The sequence below is a fragment of the Oryzias melastigma genome, linkage group LG10 (assembly GCF_002922805.2).
Source record: "Oryzias melastigma strain HK-1 linkage group LG10, ASM292280v2, whole genome shotgun sequence".
Lineage (NCBI taxonomy): Eukaryota > Metazoa > Chordata > Actinopteri > Beloniformes > Adrianichthyidae > Oryzias > Oryzias melastigma.
Window position 1 is genome coordinate 10,884,989 of NC_050521.1, and position 17,820 is coordinate 10,902,808.

At 40.5% G+C, this 17,820-nt stretch overlaps 1 protein-coding gene across 1 annotated transcript in view; it reads left to right on the forward strand.

Annotated features, from left to right (window-relative positions):
• kdrl (kinase insert domain receptor like) overlaps window positions 1–17,820 on the forward strand; it is a 40,554-nt gene that overhangs the window by 4,065 nt on the left and 18,669 nt on the right. The window contains exons 2-13 of the mRNA XM_024283631.2: window positions 3,041–3,122; window positions 4,157–4,356; window positions 5,345–5,469; window positions 6,258–6,417; window positions 6,496–6,632; window positions 6,708–6,876; window positions 7,044–7,170; window positions 8,434–8,603; window positions 10,572–10,728; window positions 12,389–12,503; window positions 15,753–15,861; window positions 16,841–17,122. Coding sequence (XP_024139399.1) covers window positions 3,041–3,122; window positions 4,157–4,356; window positions 5,345–5,469; window positions 6,258–6,417; window positions 6,496–6,632; window positions 6,708–6,876; window positions 7,044–7,170; window positions 8,434–8,603; window positions 10,572–10,728; window positions 12,389–12,503; window positions 15,753–15,861; window positions 16,841–17,122 — 1,833 coding nt within the window. The remainder of the gene's footprint in view (window positions 1–3,040; window positions 3,123–4,156; window positions 4,357–5,344; window positions 5,470–6,257; window positions 6,418–6,495; window positions 6,633–6,707; window positions 6,877–7,043; window positions 7,171–8,433; window positions 8,604–10,571; window positions 10,729–12,388; window positions 12,504–15,752; window positions 15,862–16,840; window positions 17,123–17,820) is intronic.

The window sequence follows — 17,820 nt, forward strand, 5'->3', positions numbered from 1 at the left end:
CTCCGTATGAAAGGGGAAGAGGCTGTAGATAATTGATTTGTGTGAAATTGTTGGCATTTTTGTTGCTCCCTGCCAGCTTATTTCTTACATATCTAATCTTTTTTTCCCCCACAAACATTTCAGAATACTTTGAGTCCGTTGTGGAACTCATAACACATTTCGTCTTTATTCTGACTCTTGAGCCTAACACAGATGTTTTTCCAATTATCATATCCCTCTTTAATCAATGCCAATAGGAGGACGTTTGCTCATCATCCTGGTTAATCTTTACTCAACCTGTACCCTATGTGGCTGTCTCAAGACCCCATCGTGAACTGGATGAAAAGCCCCCACCCCCTCCACCCCAACACTTCGCACTGTTTGTTTCATGCCTGTCGTCTTTTTAATGGCTCGTAATGAGAACCAGCTTTGGGGCTCTTTGAAGCAACACAATAGGCAGAGTTTCTGGCATTTTTCAGTGTGCTGCATCCTGGAGGAATGCATCACACAGCTGTTACAAGGGTGTCAGGGCTGCTGGGATGCTTTCTGAGGTCAGAGCCGGACATTCGCTGAGGGGGTTGAGGAAGACAATAATATGTTTTCTTCTCTTTTGTCTGTTTATTGTGAACTGCTGTGGGCTCCTTTCGATGACCCCATCCTCAGATAGTGTTTGGTCTGCATCCATATGTTGTTTTTGTCTTCTTAGCCCGAAAAAGCCTATGCTAAATTGTACTTGGCTTCTCAAATTATGCTTAATGGCTTGTGTGATTCCAGACGTTTTATGTACTAAAACTTTCTGCCAAATTTCAGTTGTGATGCTGAGAAAGGATTCCTTGTGTACATAGAGGGAAAATCTAAAGCCCAAAGCCAATTCTGTTGCGTCACCAAAGGGTGTGCCATGGCTCTCCCCCTTTGCGTAACCTTGGACAGTAAAACAATGATGTTGTATTATTTTTTGAGGAAGTTGATATTGAGTGTCACTGCCAACACTGCCAGCATCAACTTATTCTTAGCGCAACAGCTGTTCTGAATAATAGACAAAAACTTGGCAAATGTTAGCGAGTGAGTGAGCTTTTTTTCCTTTTTTCCTTGTGCGGGTTCAAGTATTTGCAAATGCAGGAGTACTTGTGTGGTCTTCCAGATGCACAGCTATTCAAATACACATATTTATGTGTCAATCAAACTCCAGCTGTCACAATAATTAGGACAACTTAACACAAAGATCAACACAAGAATTCGACTAAATGTCTGAAAAGCAATTACTTTTATGGGACTAGTTAGATGACACAAATGTGATAAGTTGATTGTCTCAGATCTTAGATTGGAGGATTTTTCTCATTTGCTGAAGGATTCAGGTTTGAGTTAGTTAAAAGAGATTGAGCACCTGGTCATATTGGATGTGGTCATGTGGCCACTGGTGAAGTAACTCTTTATAGTGCGTTTTGTTCCCCATGCTTTTCCATACTTCATCAAACAAGCCTAACACGCTGACAGATTGTAGATGAAGTCCAGTGAGGGTGTCCAGAAGTCAAAAGGTTCCCTTTTGGATTTAACAAAGGATATATAATTATCTATGGAACAATGTTAGCTTTTGTTGATGAGGCCAGTGTGGGAATAAACAATCTTCTGGTGTACTCTCCTGACCTCAGCTTTGAATCTTACCATTATTGGTTGTGTCTGGAGGACACTGTACTATCTGCAATAGTCATCTGTTACGACCTACTGTTTTTCTGTAATAAAATCCTAATCATCTATTTTAAAAGTGTTCCGTTTCTTTTAATTATTATTATCCTGCAGAAAATGTAGTTTTCTAGGACATAGTTGGGGGTTGATTATAAATTTGTCTCTGAATTGTGGATGAGACTGTCGGTGTGGAGTAAGCCTGTCTTCATTTTTCATCATGCTTTTATCCATACACTCTCCCATTGATTGCTTTGATCTAGATTCCAGCTCAGATGAGGAAAACGAAGATGTACATGGATCTATTTGTCTTGTGGTCCATCGTATGTAGCACCTACATCACTGCCACAAGCATTTTCCTCAGACATTTTTTCATCTGCTCCAATTCAAAATGATTTGAATCAAGAAATACTCAGAAATGCACATTTTAAGCCTCCATCACTTGAAAAATGTTTAAAGAACATGTTAAAAACACCCAAAACATGATTTGCATTTGAATGGGTCTTTAAAGTCAGACAAATAACACGTGACTAAAATTGGGTCATGCCGCCAATGAACTGAAAGAAACCAAAGATTTATATTCTTTTATATGACTCAAACCTGTACAAATACATGCAGACAATGACCCTAAAGAATACAAAGAGTTGATCAGTACTTATTTGAAATAGTGAATAAAACGGATTTTATCATGTTGATGCTAGAAGTAGAGGTGCATTATAAAAGATTCAAGTATTTTTATGCAATTATACTTCTTAGCTGGACGATTGGTCATTTTTGTGTAGCTTTCAGCTACACTATGTACAAACTGTGATAGAAAAAGAGGTTTCCCAAAGTTTCCATAGACAATAACATCTTTGCGAGGATCTCCATGAAAAGACGGAAACCGCAAACGGGACTACGACACGTCCTAGACAGCGAGGAAAACTGCACATTGTTGCTTTCTCTCAGCAAAAAAAGAGCTATCAACAGCACCAAAAAGGATCCTACTTTTTGAATCAGACATCAGATCCCCCCTGGAGGTATTGTGAGAAAACCATTTGGAGTTCAGGGTCAGTGTTACTTAAAGAAAAACTGCCCCAAAAGAGAGGAACCACATGTACAACTGCTCTCCTTCCTCCCGTTATCTTCCTTTCTTGTGCCCATTCAACGAGCGTCCACCCAGCACCAGAAACTCTCCCAACACTAACAGTGAGCAGTTGCTTGCATTGCATCGCTGTTGCGTGGACCCACATGCATTACACCTGCATGGTCTACGGGAGTTTCAGTGTTTTCTTTTTGTTTGGCCTAATATTGATACCAACTCACCAATAAAATATATGGTGGTTTGCTTAATTTTCTCACCAAGTGTTTATTTCTTTGTGTATGTGTGGTTTGTTATTAGGACATGTGGGAAGAAGACCGAAGATTCAAGGTCCAGATGAGCAGGTTCTACATAAGGACCAAACACTGACTCTCACATGCAGGTATGTGGCCTAATACTACTACTGTCTTTACAGGTACACCAGAGGAAGAAATTAAAAACATTTCCTTAATGATTAATACTTTCTTTAGTTACTAAAGTTGAGATGCTTGAACTCGAAGTTTCCCACCAGTTTATTTCCTCTCTGAGGCTGCTCTATTTGGAGAATGTGAAATGGTTTGCTCCTCTAAAGACGAAACAGACCAAATAAAGATTTACAATGATGTATGTCCTCCCTGCCCATTTCATCCAAGCTTTTTGGACTATTCTTGCATGAGAGTGTCCTTCATTTTAGACACTGTGTCAATGAAATTAAATTTTCCTTTAATTAATGTTTAATTAATGTGTCAGAAAACATTCAAGTTTATGCTTTGGTGTCAATGCAAAAGAAAAAAGCCAGAGGTAGAAAAAGCAGTAGTGAATCTTGACCGAAACCCATTAGTGATGGTCCACATTTATCAGCCCTTTTGATTCTCTCAGGAATGGTGGGACCCAAGTGTTCTGCATTCAAGACTTTAAAGAATTTAGATTCTTGCATCATTTTACAGACTTGTAAAGAATGCACAGAAACCCTTTGGTATCTGACTTCCCTACAAGGCCATGTGCAGGACGTTTGACCCGTGCAGCGCAGCGTTGTTTTCTGTGACTGGCTGAAATGTGGACTCTCCCAGAATCATGCAGTCAAAGACAGTGGTATGCAAGACATGTTTGATGTTTCTCTGGGATCTCTTTAATTAGTTTTTTTTCTTAATGGAATCTGTGTGGAAAGAATGTGCACGTCTTTCAAGAAAAACACGTTCCCATGTGAAAGTTCAAGGTATCGGATGACTTCAGACTAACTCTAAATAAACTTAAAAATGAACATCAGGCGAGGAACTCCCGAGGGGGGGAAGCAGCCGCTATCATCCTAAACTGGAAGGCTTATGGGGCCGTTCGCCAGCTGTGACACTTTTCCTAAAAATAGATTCAAACTTTGCCGCAGAGAATAGATGCAGATTTTGACACTGCGGTCAACTAATGGATCTTGTCCTCTTTTAGAGGTCATGGCGCCTTGAACTGGACTCTTGCCCAACGATTGCTGTCATCAGACGGGGTTAAGGTGGAGCGGTGCTACTCCAAGCATCACTCCCACTGCAGCAAGCTGACAGTCACACAGTTGACAGTCAGTGACACCGGGCGGTACACCTGCAGATCCTCAAAAGCAGGTGCAGAGGACGCCACATACGTTTTTGTCAAAGGTGAGACAACAAAACCTCATTGGAAAGCTAATAAAAAATCATATTGAAAAAAATATGACTCTATTTTATAATCTGAATTATTAGTAGGAATGGGCTACAAAGCTAAATCTTAGTGTTCGTGTGTTCTCATGATTCAGGATGTCCACACACAGCTTAATTATACTTCTGCAGGATGCTGACTCTAATCTTATGGCATCCAGACGTAAGTGCCATAAGTCATGCTCAGAGACAGAGAAAGGAAGCCTTCCTGTAGTAGTGTGGCTTCTTCTGAAGGTTAAGGGGTGAGCCTGATTGCACAGGAAACTCTGCTCATCGGCTGATTTCCTGCTTCAGCTACTGTTTTCCTAAATCTTCCCTTAAGCGTCACACGGCACTATTACAGCATCGCCCAAATGTAAACCAATCTGAGCAGCAGCCTTGCAAGGAGGTCAGAGGACGATTTTAGCTTTAGTTCATTAAACTTAAACCAAGTTAATGCAAACACACACAGTTTTGATGTTAGTCCAATGAATAGTCAGGTTTATAAAAGTGGATTCATTTCATTTCCTTTCCTCGGGGATGTTGTTCCCAGTTTGCCGGGCTCTGCTGTGTTTAGTCTAGCACACTCTTTTCAAAGCCTTCAATTGTTTATTAGATTATGATCCACGCTCACTTTTCAGATAACAGCCGCCTTCATCACACCAATGCTTGACCTCACACAAATTTGGGGGTATTTGTGAAGCAGTTATGTTCCCACAGTTGTAGTTTGATGCTTGACTGCTCTGCAGCATGAGATTTTAGCTTCAGCCATCCACATTTCTTTGGAGGGGGTCAGTGGGAGTCTGTCCCAGGAGGTTCAAGTTGTTTGTCAGATACAGAATCATTTGGCATGATTAACTGTCACTTTAACTGAACCTAAATGCCCCTGAGGGTGTAAAATTTACAGAAGAAGATGGTAAAATAACCTTAAAAATGTCTGTCCTTGACTTTTCTCTTTAACATATCTCAGATCCCGATCAACCATTTGTGGAGAAAAACTACACCACCTCCGTTCTGTTCAGCTACAGGCACGAGAGCAGCCTTGTGATCCCCTGCCGCACCACCTCGCCGAACACTTCTGTAACACTCACAGCGGTAAGGCCCTGCACACGTGCACACATGCCTTCATCTTGGAGATAGATTGCTATCATCATTTGGGAAATGCTATTAATTCCACAACAGGCAAAGAAAATAAAGGGTGCATCACGCATGTGCTTAGAATCCCACTGGTTCTCACACCCTTTGTGCGGTAAAGCACTTTACCTCTTAAAACAGGGAAAAGGCTCGGACGGCTACAATAGGGGAAGCTTAGGGAGTCATGGTGTCTGCCTCCTGTATGAACAGGAAGGTGCTCCAGGAGTGCTTCTCCTAGAATAGACTCTACGACTAAAAATAGTCTAGTTCTTACAAACAAGGAAATGCAGCAGAAGAATGGCGCACAGTGTGTCCAAATACAGGAAACAACAGGTATCTCAGGACAAATAGGGAATGAAACTTGATGGAATGCTAATAAACATCCATTTATCATCGGATCAAACCTGAACAAACACATCAGAGTCTGATTTCTTATCGAGTTGACAATCTTTAGCTCCCTTCACGCACTTTCCTTAGTTATCCTGGCACAGAAACAAACAATCTGTCACGTAGAGCCTGCAATGTCACATGCTCTTCGGCATAAATGATTGCAGAGGGTCGTGCTCCCTCAAAAACAATAAAAGCTAATCAGACGTTCACTCAAACAGATGTCTGTCCCCAGGTGAGCCTAGTAAAGCATGAGTTACAAATTAAATCAAGTTGAGTGCCTTCCTCTTCAGCTTGTATGGTTCAATGATCTGTGATGCACAACCTGGCTGAAAACACCGGCTTTGTCTTCATCACTGCAGACCCCCAAGTTATCAAAGGAGGTAGTCGAAAAAATGGAGTGGGACCCAAAGGTGGGGTTCAAGATCCCCTATGGTCCCTTCATGACGTATTCACTGCTCACCTGTGACTCTGTCATCAGAGGACGCCACTTTAACCTAATTTACATCCCAAGGAGGCTGAGTGAGTCCAGTTTCCTGTATTAAACTCTTAATTCAGTTTCTGTGCACATTTCTCGTCCTAACATGTCATGTTTTACAGGCTCTAGTCTAAGAAATGCAAAGATTACTCCAGATCGGGTTAAAGTGTTGATTGGGGACACCCTCATCCTCAACTGTAGTGCGGAAACCTCTTCTAATGGAGTGATTGACTTCTCCTGGGATTTCCCACGCAGGAATGTATGTTCAGTTCCACTGAAATGAAGCAGCCAGAGATGCCTCCAGCTAAGTTTATGCTGCGGTCTTTGTTTTCAGAAAAACCACCAAACACATCCTTCTCGGGCCCTCTCTGGTGACCTCAAGGTTATGACCAAAACTTTGAGGCTTGAAAATGTCACCTTGGAAGACAGAGGAGTGTATCGCTGCAAAGCTGAGCTTGAGCCCAGCAAACACTTGAATGCATCTGCTAGAGTCTATGTCTTTGGTAAGAGAACATTAGTGTGTTCTTTTATGTTTTTGATTTCAAGTAGAAGCTAAATGAATGTAATTTTGGATGCATATTTTCACCAAAAGCCATCAAGTGGCTAATATTTGGGAATTCAACATTTGAATGTCCATTTTGGTGTTTTTATCAATACATGTCTGTTGCAGAGCATCCGTTCCTTAACGTCTCCTACAAGCACGAGCGCCCTGGTATAGTGGTAGTGAATGAAGGCAGGAAGAGGATTGTCCTTGAGCCCAAGGTCAACGCCGTGCCCCAGCCAGATGTGACGTTATGGTGTGTAAAGCCAACAAATGCAAGAGATGCAATATTTTCGGCATATCTGATGGGGCCAGATGCTGCAGTTTAAGCTATTTAATATTCTTAGGTCTTGTCTGAAAGTGTTAGCGAAAAGTCATTTTGGCACCTTTTAACTCGCCTACCCGATACTAGAACAGACGCACTTTTAAAACAAATGCCAACAACACGTCAAAGTGGCCCTTCTGGCTTTTAGTCCAAAGGATGTAGTGTCCTTGGATTCCAAAAAATCTATTTCAATTTGTGATTCATTTAACCCCAAGACAGTGTTCTCCGACAGTGATTTCCAGATGTGTTCTTTAGCCCATGTTGTAATATTCATCACAGAATCTTGCCTGTTTCTAATAAAGTGCTGCTTCAGGGCCCAGAGTTCAGAAGCATCAGGAGATGGATCTTGGCCTTGTCCCATAAGCCTACACACAGAGATGTCGTTTCATTCTTAAAATATTTCAAAGAGGTCTAGTATGAATGGTTAACTACTTACAATTTTTAGTGTTTTCAGAGGAATGTTCAGAATTTTCTTTCACACATTGTACATTTGATGAGCTAATTTGTATTAGTGGAGTCTTAGGTAAACTAATAAAATTGCAAACCCAATGGTTATTTTCTATTTTAACCTATTCTATCTTTTGTGACCATCAATTGCGTATTTTAATCCTGACAGATGTTAACAGATTAACAGATGTTTCAATCCTAAATTCACACTGCTCTCCGTAACACGCATTCAAACAACCGCTTCAGATGAAAAGTCTATGTAAACACATGTAAATGAGTGTTTAGGTCTTCCACGCTCAAAACTCTCATATTCATTAATAGTTTTTATGATAGTTTTTGGCTCTATGAACAAAACCATTGGGCATTGAACACGTGTTGAAAGATAAACCAGGTTAGCATCTCTTCAACTTTTAGTCTCTTCCAGCAGTAGGTGACAGACATGTGCAAGTGAACAGTAGAAAAAGAAGAAGCCCCTCCCTTCTTGTCTAGTGTGAGCACAATGGGCTAAATGCGTGTTCAAGAATGCACGTTCAAGAACACGCATCCCATCCCCAGTGTGTTCATACCTAGTTGACTTGCAATTGATGTAAGAATCTCTCTTTTTTTAGTAACACTTGTTTTTCTGGCAGGTTCCAAAAAGCCTGAAGTTTTGGCCCACCTTTAATCTTTTTAGAAAAATATGATTTATGCATTTTTTTTTTATTTTTTTTTTTAGACTTTTATATCTCTTTTTCTTCCAATATGCAGGTATAAAGATGGGGTCCTCATCCAGAAGAATTCCACGTGTTACAAGATGTCAGGTTATAGCTTGGCGATCAACGATGTGCAGCAGAAGCACGCTGGCATCTTCACTATAACTGTGGGCACCAAACTGAAGGACCTGTACAGGAACCTCAGCTACACTCTGGTGGTTGAAGGTAACTTGTCACATAAACTTCACTTCTAACTTGTCAATCTAACAGAAATTAAGCAGCTCTTTGATTTTTGTTTTTTTGAGGCTGCTCAAGCAGCTCTCGGTCCAGTTCGCTGGACGGCAGGTAGCGGCACTAGTATGAGAGGAATTTGGGGGCTTGTTGACTCCAAGCCTGGACTGACGCAGCAGAGGCAGCTGTTGTTGATTATTGGGGCTCTTTTGAAGGGGCTTGGCGCAGTGTGTAAATGGCCTCAGCTTGATTGTGCACACAAACACTAGCCGCCCCTAGCCCCCATCCCTCAGTCCCTTACATTTATTTGCATTTTCACTGCATGTGTAGGGGACTCTACATTTAAACATGTTCCATGCTGTATGTTTACATCATGTGAGGGGCAAAGAGTGAAAATGCAATTAATCTTTTTCATGGCTTTAAAAGAAACTCGATAACCATCAAAGGCTGTAAATGTCGTTTGATAGAGACTGCTCTTCATTGAGGACACAAAAATGTAGCTTGCCATGGGGGGCAGCACAGTTTCTCACACTGCATTCCTTAAACTTTTCTTAGGAATCCCAATAGCGTGCCAAAAAAGTGGAAAAATCAGACCCCTCTTGCTTGTATAAACTTTATTTATGACCCTTGACTGAGCCGCTTCACCCTCCTTTTATTTATTGGAGTGACATAAAAAAATAAAACACACAGACGCAAACAAAGAGGGGAGCTGGGATCAATTAAACAGCTATTTTGAGCTTTCGTTCATCATTGTTGTTTAGAGTTGACACATTATGAATGTGCTCTGAAGGATGGTGGAGTTCGTCAGTGGGGTTTGTCAGAGGCAGGTTCCTGCAGTTATGTGAGTGGTTTCAGACATTTGAGCTTCCTTAAAACCCAGAGAATGGCTGAGGGATGTTGATGACCTTCGGAGTTGGCACAATTGTTATGGTCTGTTGTTCATTATGACACACATGGCTGAGAAGCGTAGCAACGGCTGCGCTACAGCAGGGTCACCGTTTGACCCTCAGTCAGACACTCACCCTTCCATTCTTCTGCTCAGCGTCTGAAGGACAAATGGATTTAGTGACAGGATTATTTTCAAGTCAATCTATTACAGATGTCACCCCACATATAGATATAGATGCATAAAAAGCAAAAACATTTGTGGTTGTGAGGGATGTGTCTAGTCTATGACAATTTGTGTGTTTATGTACGGTGGCCCTGAAGTCCAAATCACATCACCAAATCAATAAACATATTATAGATCACAATGGTAGTTAAAAAAGCAAAACAAATAATAAAAAAATTAAAAGGTAGACTTTTTGATTTTTTTTTTCTAGAAATCAAAATAAAACATAAAAAAATGAAAAATAAATAAATAAATAAAACCTGGAATAGGTAGGTATTATACGACATCACTGATGGAATGATGATGATTGTTTACCTTTTCAACCATAAGTAGCATATTATCTTATTACATAATATATTTCTTTAAGTCTCTGGCCTCAGCCACTGCAAAAGTATGATGAACGTTGAATCAACTCTTTACCACAGTTAAAGTAAAACACTCTTCTGCTTTCCCTCTTCTTCAAAACCTCATCATATCAGTGACGCCACATATTACCTACCTTTACCTGTTGCTTATTTTGTTTCATTTTTTTAACATTTCATTTTGATTTCTGGAAATTATTTGCGTTTCCTGAAACATTTTGGTGTCTGGATTTATTTATTTATTTGCCTGTTTAACTGTTGTTTGGCTCTTAAATGTGTTTTTGTGTTGAGTGATTTACGCTTCAGGGCCACAATACAGTAGCTATATGCTTGTCTGTCTTATATTTTTTTTAATTCTTTGTTTTTAATTTTTTTCCTTTTAACATAATATGAAAAAAAACATCAACTTCAGGGAGTTTACCTTTAATCTCCTATAAAAAATAAACGATGGACCTAAACTATATAACTTTATGCTTGTCTCTTTTACAGTGAAGCCGACTATTTCAGAGGCAGAACTCACCACCATGAACGTGCAACCCTACAAGTCTGGAAAGCAGCACAAGTTGACCTGCACTTCCCATGCACACCCACTGCCAAAGATCACATGGCAATGGCAGCCTTGTCATGAAGACCCAACGCTCAAATAGTGAGTTAAAAAACTGCTTTAACTCATCTAGTCACTGGTGTTGTCTTACAAAAATATTAGAATTGGTCAATGATCAAATATTAAGTTGCAAATTTGAGATATTTTTTAAGAGTTTTTACAACAGTTATTCCTAAAGAGAACTACAATCTATGACGGACACAGCATGCAAAGATCATCAGAACACTTCCAAAATCAAAAAATATTTTAGTTTTTTTTCCAAAAGATTACTTGATTTGTTTGTAGATGTTTTTCCCCTCAGTAAGTTTCATGTGCCAGTCATATTTATCCACTCAAAATAATCTAAGTGCTGGCAGTCAGCACGACAACAATTTTGGTCTGTTTTATTTAAAAATAAACCAATAAAATTGTGTATTAAAAAAAAGTGTAACTCATTCTAATTTGTTGGTGGAAAATCATTTTTCTTTCTTTTTTTTACAGTCTAAATAATCACATCGTAAAAGTAGATTTTCAAATTTATATTTCTAATCAGCATCCCTCAGTGAATTTGTTACTGCAGGAAACAAACCCACCAGTCCGACCCAGGGAACCAGCTTTTCTCTGACTCACTGCTTCTGTTTTAGACCCTGATGCTTAAACCACAGCTTCCCCTGAGAAGAGCCCTCTCACTTGTGGTCAGCGGCTCTGCAGAGATGCATGAATCTCTGATTCCCAGTTCAGTAGAATGTGAACAGACCGGAGTGACTGCATGACTGCCGGCCTGGAAGTGAACTAACTTGCAGAAGAAATATTGAGATAGGTGACAAGATCAGAAAAACAATGGATCATTAGACTGAGCTTATCAGGCTCAGACTCCGTTAAAAGAGAAACAAGACTGCGGACTGAAATCTGTTGCGTTGTTTTATACCTTTCATGCATTATTTTTTCATCAAAGAAGAATGTGTTCTTACTCGATGCTCCATAGATAAAAGCAGAGTTCAAAGCAAATATTTCTGCACAGATAATCAATGCTGGCAACAAGAACAGTGGCTGTGCTGTGGCAGGCAGCTCATGAGACCGAGGAACAGCTTTAGCCTGCTGGGAGGCCAATTGTGTAAAATGTTGTTGGGTTTTTTTGAGTACTGACCTTATCCTGCAAAGTGCATGTCACTGTATGTTCAAAAAAGAGCCCCTCAAGATCATATCTCATCGTTATCTTGTGGAGTTTGGACAGGACTGGGAAGCTGGGAGGGTTTGAGGGGTGACGGAGGCTTTAGTTTAGGTGGCAGAAATACGAGAATGTCTTTATCACCAGGTTGAGAAGTTATCAGCTGCCCCTTGTTGACCATCAAGGTCTTACATCAACCTTATCTCCTCTGGCCAGAGTGTGTGCTTGTGAGGCTGTGGGGAGGGGGTTCCTGTAAGATGTGACGCACGGCTCTTCCTGTCGCTGCTGCTGTTTCCTCCTTTGCCTCTCCTCTCATCAAGCTGATTGTTCACCATCCTGGCTTCTGGCATGGGGGGGTTAAATCACAGCTTTCAATCTCAGTCTTGACCTGGATCTCCAGATTATTTTTCTGGTTGAGGAACCACTTTCTTTGATTCAATAGTAGGTTTACAGTAATAATTATTGGATGTTTCCAACATTTTTTTTCAAAGCTCATTCAAAATGCAGTTATTCATTTTGCTGTTTTCTTAAAAGTCTTTGTTTGTGCTCTTGCAGTTGCTTGGCTTACACAGAGCCAATCGTGGTCAACACGGATGAACAAAGAAACTTTTCCAGAAATTGGATCAAAAGCATAAATGTTATGGTTGAAGAGGTGGAAGGTAAAAACAAGGTACGTAAACCAGTAAATTCATACTAAAAAAACAACCGAGTGATTTTTTTTGTCGTGAAGTATTTTCTTTTTTTCATAATAATAAATGTAGATTCAGGTATTTAAAAAAGGGGGGAACTTTTAGTCAAAGTTTATTTTAAAACTTTGACTTCTGTTCTCCTTTTAGAGCCCATTGCACTAACAGGTTGATGTCCCTCAGAGGAAAATGCAAACGTAGAGAAATGTCTCATTCATGTGGGCTTGAAATCATCATAAAAATGACATTTTGACTTGGAAAACACACATGAACATTAGAAAAACAACACATCTAACAATAATGCAGAATATCTTTATGCACCTAAAAAAAGGTCAATGTATTTGCAGTGCATAATCTAAGGGGGAAATATAATTTGTTCCAATTTGGTGCGCCGGATTAAATAGATAATGGGCCGCACTCGGCCCCCAAGTTGTTGTTTGACCACCGCTGGCTTATCCCATGTGACTGTCTCGGCACTATCAGAGTCCTCGCCCTTTTTTTGTTGCTTCTCCTCACTAACTTCAAGTAGAAAAACACAGACTTTTGACTCTGATCCCCCTGATGCATTTAGTTTAGACTGCACGCAAGGTCTCCACCGCTTGTGAGCAGTCACACTCAAACATTTCAGTTATTTTTCTCATGCACCGTGCACAAAAACAGTCTTTCTGGGAGAGGATAAGATCCCGGCGTCTCGCCTCAGAACACAGAGCTTCCCGTTGGCTGTCTGCTTCTCTGTTCTCTACCAGAGCAAGCCCAGCCGTGCCACTTTGGTTTGATCCTTTTTTAACAAAAGCCTCTGTGTAGAAAAGAGAAGGATTTTGAGGCACTCATAACTGCCAGAGATCATTACCTTTATTGGAGTAAAATGTCCCCTACATTCCTTTTTATATGGAGAAAAACAGCAAACCATACAACTGCACCTATATATATATATTATTTATGAAACACCTCGTCAACATGTGTGTTTTATTAAATTGTTGTGTTCTGCAAGTCACCACTGAAACACCAGTGTGTGATCTCCAATTAAAGACACATTGCCATGTAAAACCAGAACACCCATCACAGTGGGGAAACTGTATACACAAGTTCAAATGTCCTGGGGAAGTCTGTTACTAAAATTGGTAACCCCAAACATAATTAAGAGCAGCCCTCTGCTGCCCTGCCTCAGTCTGTCTGCAGGATTAGGTTCATGGAGCCCACATTGGCAGACTGGGTCAAATTAGGGTTTGAATTAACGGCTGATCTTTCTGTTAAGTTTCAAATACATTTCTGAATGTATTATTCGCTCACTTGCAGAGTGTGAATTCTGACACATTCACGGGACATCAGTGTCTGACATAAATATGAGGGACTTCTTATTTACAAGTTCTTGTGGCCGGTCCTGGTGTTTTATGGGGGTAAGGACTAAGGGTCAATGATAACAAGCAGCCTTTTAAAAGACGGGGGATTTGTTGGAAGCAAATTCCTTTCTGTCACCCCACATAAATCGTTTTGGCCCGTGAATGAGAACATAGTGAGGGGCGAGCCTCTGAGAAGCTCTCCACGAGACCCGGTGGAGGGGCGAAATGGCCCGGGTCAGTGTGTAAGGATAACATGGGAGGGCGGCTTGGACAGAACAGGTCACAGTGCGCCTGGTCAGGTCAGCCCTTCAGCAGTGACTGCTTTCAGTCCTAAGTTACATGAGAGCGAGTTGTAGCAGTAATATAATACTCTTTCATCGTGTTTTGACAGATGACATATCAACGTGGACTTCTTCCTTAAAGTCCATCAACACACCAAACAGCACAGCCTACACCATATGTGTTAAAGTTAAGGCCCTAATCCGGCCCTCCAGATCATTTTATTTTATTGTTATTAATGACCTGATGTTATCCTGCGCTCATTTCTAACTTGTATAATTTGGACAAAATATATATTTTATAGAGGGTAAAAAATTTTAAGTTATTTAAGGTTTAAGTTGATTTATTCTGGAATAATATTCCTGCCTTTTTATTATTCATAACTATGTTTAAAAAGTTACAGTTTTAACATTTTTAAAACTGGCATTCTGCTAACTTTTTGGAATATTTTGGCATTTACTATGATTTGTTTTTATTATTTATTTATTTTTTAGGCTAATTTGGAGTTTAGCTAATATTTATATGCTAGCTGTTTTGGATAATTTAGGCTTTTTAAAATGCTGTTTTGGATATTTTAATGTTTAGTGATATTCTTTTCAGCTACATGCTAGCTGTTTTGACTAACCTAAGCTTTTTATTTATTTTTTTTAGGATATTTTGAAGTTTAGCTAGTATTTGAGCTGGCTATTAGCTTTAGCATTTTCAGCTATTAGCTTCAGTGATTTCAGCTATTCTCTTAAGCGTTTTCAGGTATTAACTCCAGTCTCACTCTGATCATCTTTTGATCTATTGTAAAAGTGTTTCCATGGTCTTTTAATTATGATTATGCTGTTTTTAGCCTAAATAAAAAAAAAATTCTGTTTTGCTTTCTTGGACATTTTTTCTGCATAGCGGCTGAAGTTCATTAGAAATTCACCTCTGAGTCGTGGGTGGGACTGTTGACACAAAGTAACTCCGCCCCCTTCCCTTCATTGATTTGTTTGCGTGCTCTCCTGCTAGCTTACAGCAGAAAACAGACGTGCATGGATCTACTTGCCTGTAAGTGGATGTATTGGAATGGAGAGGAGCAGGGAGCTTATGGCTAACTTGTACGTCGCATCAACAAGCTTTTCAAATTCATTTTTTTCTTTCATCTGCTCCTGATTTACAACAATTTGAATATAGAAATACTCCGAAATACAAAGTTTTCTTAATATATGACCTCCATCATTTAAAAAAAATAAAATAAAAAAATGACTCAAGAACATGTTATATACACCCAAAAGTGCGATTTTCATCGGAGTGGCTCTTCTGCACTTTACAATGTGATATCCTTACCCCAGTTTTGCTGCTCCAAATGAAAAAAGTGCCTTTTAAAGTTGGTATGTTAGTAGAGGTCCTGATCTTTTGCATTTGTTTGAAGGAGACTTTCTTGGCTGAAAAACAGCATATAACTCTAGATGTAGTCATATTCAGGTCAGGAAAAGGTGACAATAACACATCTCAGCTGCAGTGCAGACCTCGCACCTGCTAACCATAAACTCAGTACTATGATGGTAAAAGACAGAAGAACCAAAGCAAATCTGAGGTTTTAATGAGGAGCCGTCCTAATGCTGTTAACTGACACTGTTTTAGACGGTGAGCACACTGGTGATCGGAGATGCCCGCGTGTCAGGGAACTACTCCTGCGTGGCTCAGAATGAAGACGGCATGAGCACCATGATGATGCCTTTCTTCGTTGGCGGTGAGTATGGCATCGGAACTCCTCCGATGGTGTTGAAATACTGGAGGTCACGCTGACGGCTAATGAAGCCTTGCTCTGTGCTGGATTCTTTTCAATCAGCTACAACGCTGTCTGTAATGAACAGCAAAAGCAAGGAAGGAATGTGCAGATTGTGTTGTGCAATAAAGAGACCAGAGGGGGGCATTAATTGAAAACATCTCCCAGTATAGCTGCACAACTTCAGGGCGGAAGTGAGGCGAATATGTCCTGAGCCATATGGAGGGCTGTAATGGCACGGGTTTGAATAAACAGCCATGAGCATAGTAGATGGTTCCTGCTTCTCCTCTGGTCTGCAGTGGCTTTTGACTTTCATGTGCACCTGAGCATTTCCAAGTGTTCCCAATATGATTAGATCGTTATGTAACAACAGAAGAGATGACGAGGTGTTGCTGCACAGACGGAGCTCAGCTCACTGGGCAATAAAGTGGATGTGTGGGTGGGGGTGGGGGGTAGATGAACCTTTTTAAAGATGGAATGCAAAGTACTATAAAATATTCTCCCACAGTTACAGAATTCCCAGGACAAAAGTGATTCTTCCAAAGGTGAGGATGAAGGACGGTGATGGAATGCTGCAAAAAAAAAAGGGCACAATTGTAATAACAGCTGTCTTCTCTTACGGAACAGAGAATGCTTTCCAGCAAACTGAATAAACAAGCACAGTCTGCTTCCCTCGGGTCACATACTCAGCCTCGCTCCAGTTGAATGAAGGCAGAATCACTGTCAGCAGTGTCGTCCGCCAACATGCTTCCAATTAATAGTGATGAAACAGGAAATAGCTGGAATGATGGCATTCCTGCTCTTCTGACGCAAAGTTTACATGTTAAAACTATTGTAAAATATTAGGTGAACCCATGTGAAACAGATGTTCATCACACAATGTAGCTACAGATGATTTACTGTGATAGAGAAGCATAAAATAATTCCACAATCTTCTTTAAAGATCACCAGGAAGTCACTGTGGAACCACAGACGGCCATAGAGGGTGACGACGTCATTCTGACCTGTTGGGCAACCCGTTACCTTTACACTGACCTGCAGTGGCTGGATTCCAGGGATCAAGTGATCACCTCAGATGTTTCCAGCCTCCAGCTGAGCCGCTACTCCATTTCGCTTTCTCTCCATCTGCACAACGTGTCCCAAAACAGCACAGCGGGTTTCAAGTGCCAAGCCTACAACCTCTACAAGAGGGTGGACATCAAGACAGCCAGGCTCATCGTGGAAGGTGAGTTCAGACAAGAAAAACAGACATGATCAGATCTCTGAGCGTGAATAAACGAGAGTTAATAAAACCAGAATTTGGGGAAAAAAGATGCCATCAACCAATCATTGACTCATCTTTGGCCTGTGACGTGTTGATGGCGCGATCGGCGGATGGAGTCCAAAACCAAAATGGAGGAATATCTGATCGTTCTCCTCCTGAACTTTAGGATATTTTTCTTCAGGAAAATAATAAAAAGGTCCTCTGGTTGTATTTGTATTATTATTTTCTTCCCTTCTCGAGCTAATGCGGGACAGCGAGCCGTCAAACTGGGTCACAGAAGGTACAAATACAGCTAAAGCGTCCGTCCTTCAGATGGTGAACCTCACCGTACAGGAAGAATCTCTGAATGATCTCATGAAGACATGATTACCAATGCTTATGTAGGAGAACATCCACGTCTTCCATGCATTGTAAATGAGATATTCATTCAATACTTCCATGTAGCGACGAAGCTACAAAGCTTTGCACTGTAGCTCCTCCCATAAGTCAAGCTTACAAACACTTTTTAGGACAAGTTTGACTTGTGTCGAAAGAGGCGTCCGACTCAAATTTGATCGGTGACTCGCTTAACACCTGTGTTGTCCCTGAAACGTGTACATCTTTTTGTCAAATGCATCTTCTGATAATGCCATTTTTCAGGTTATTACTCAAATGTAAGT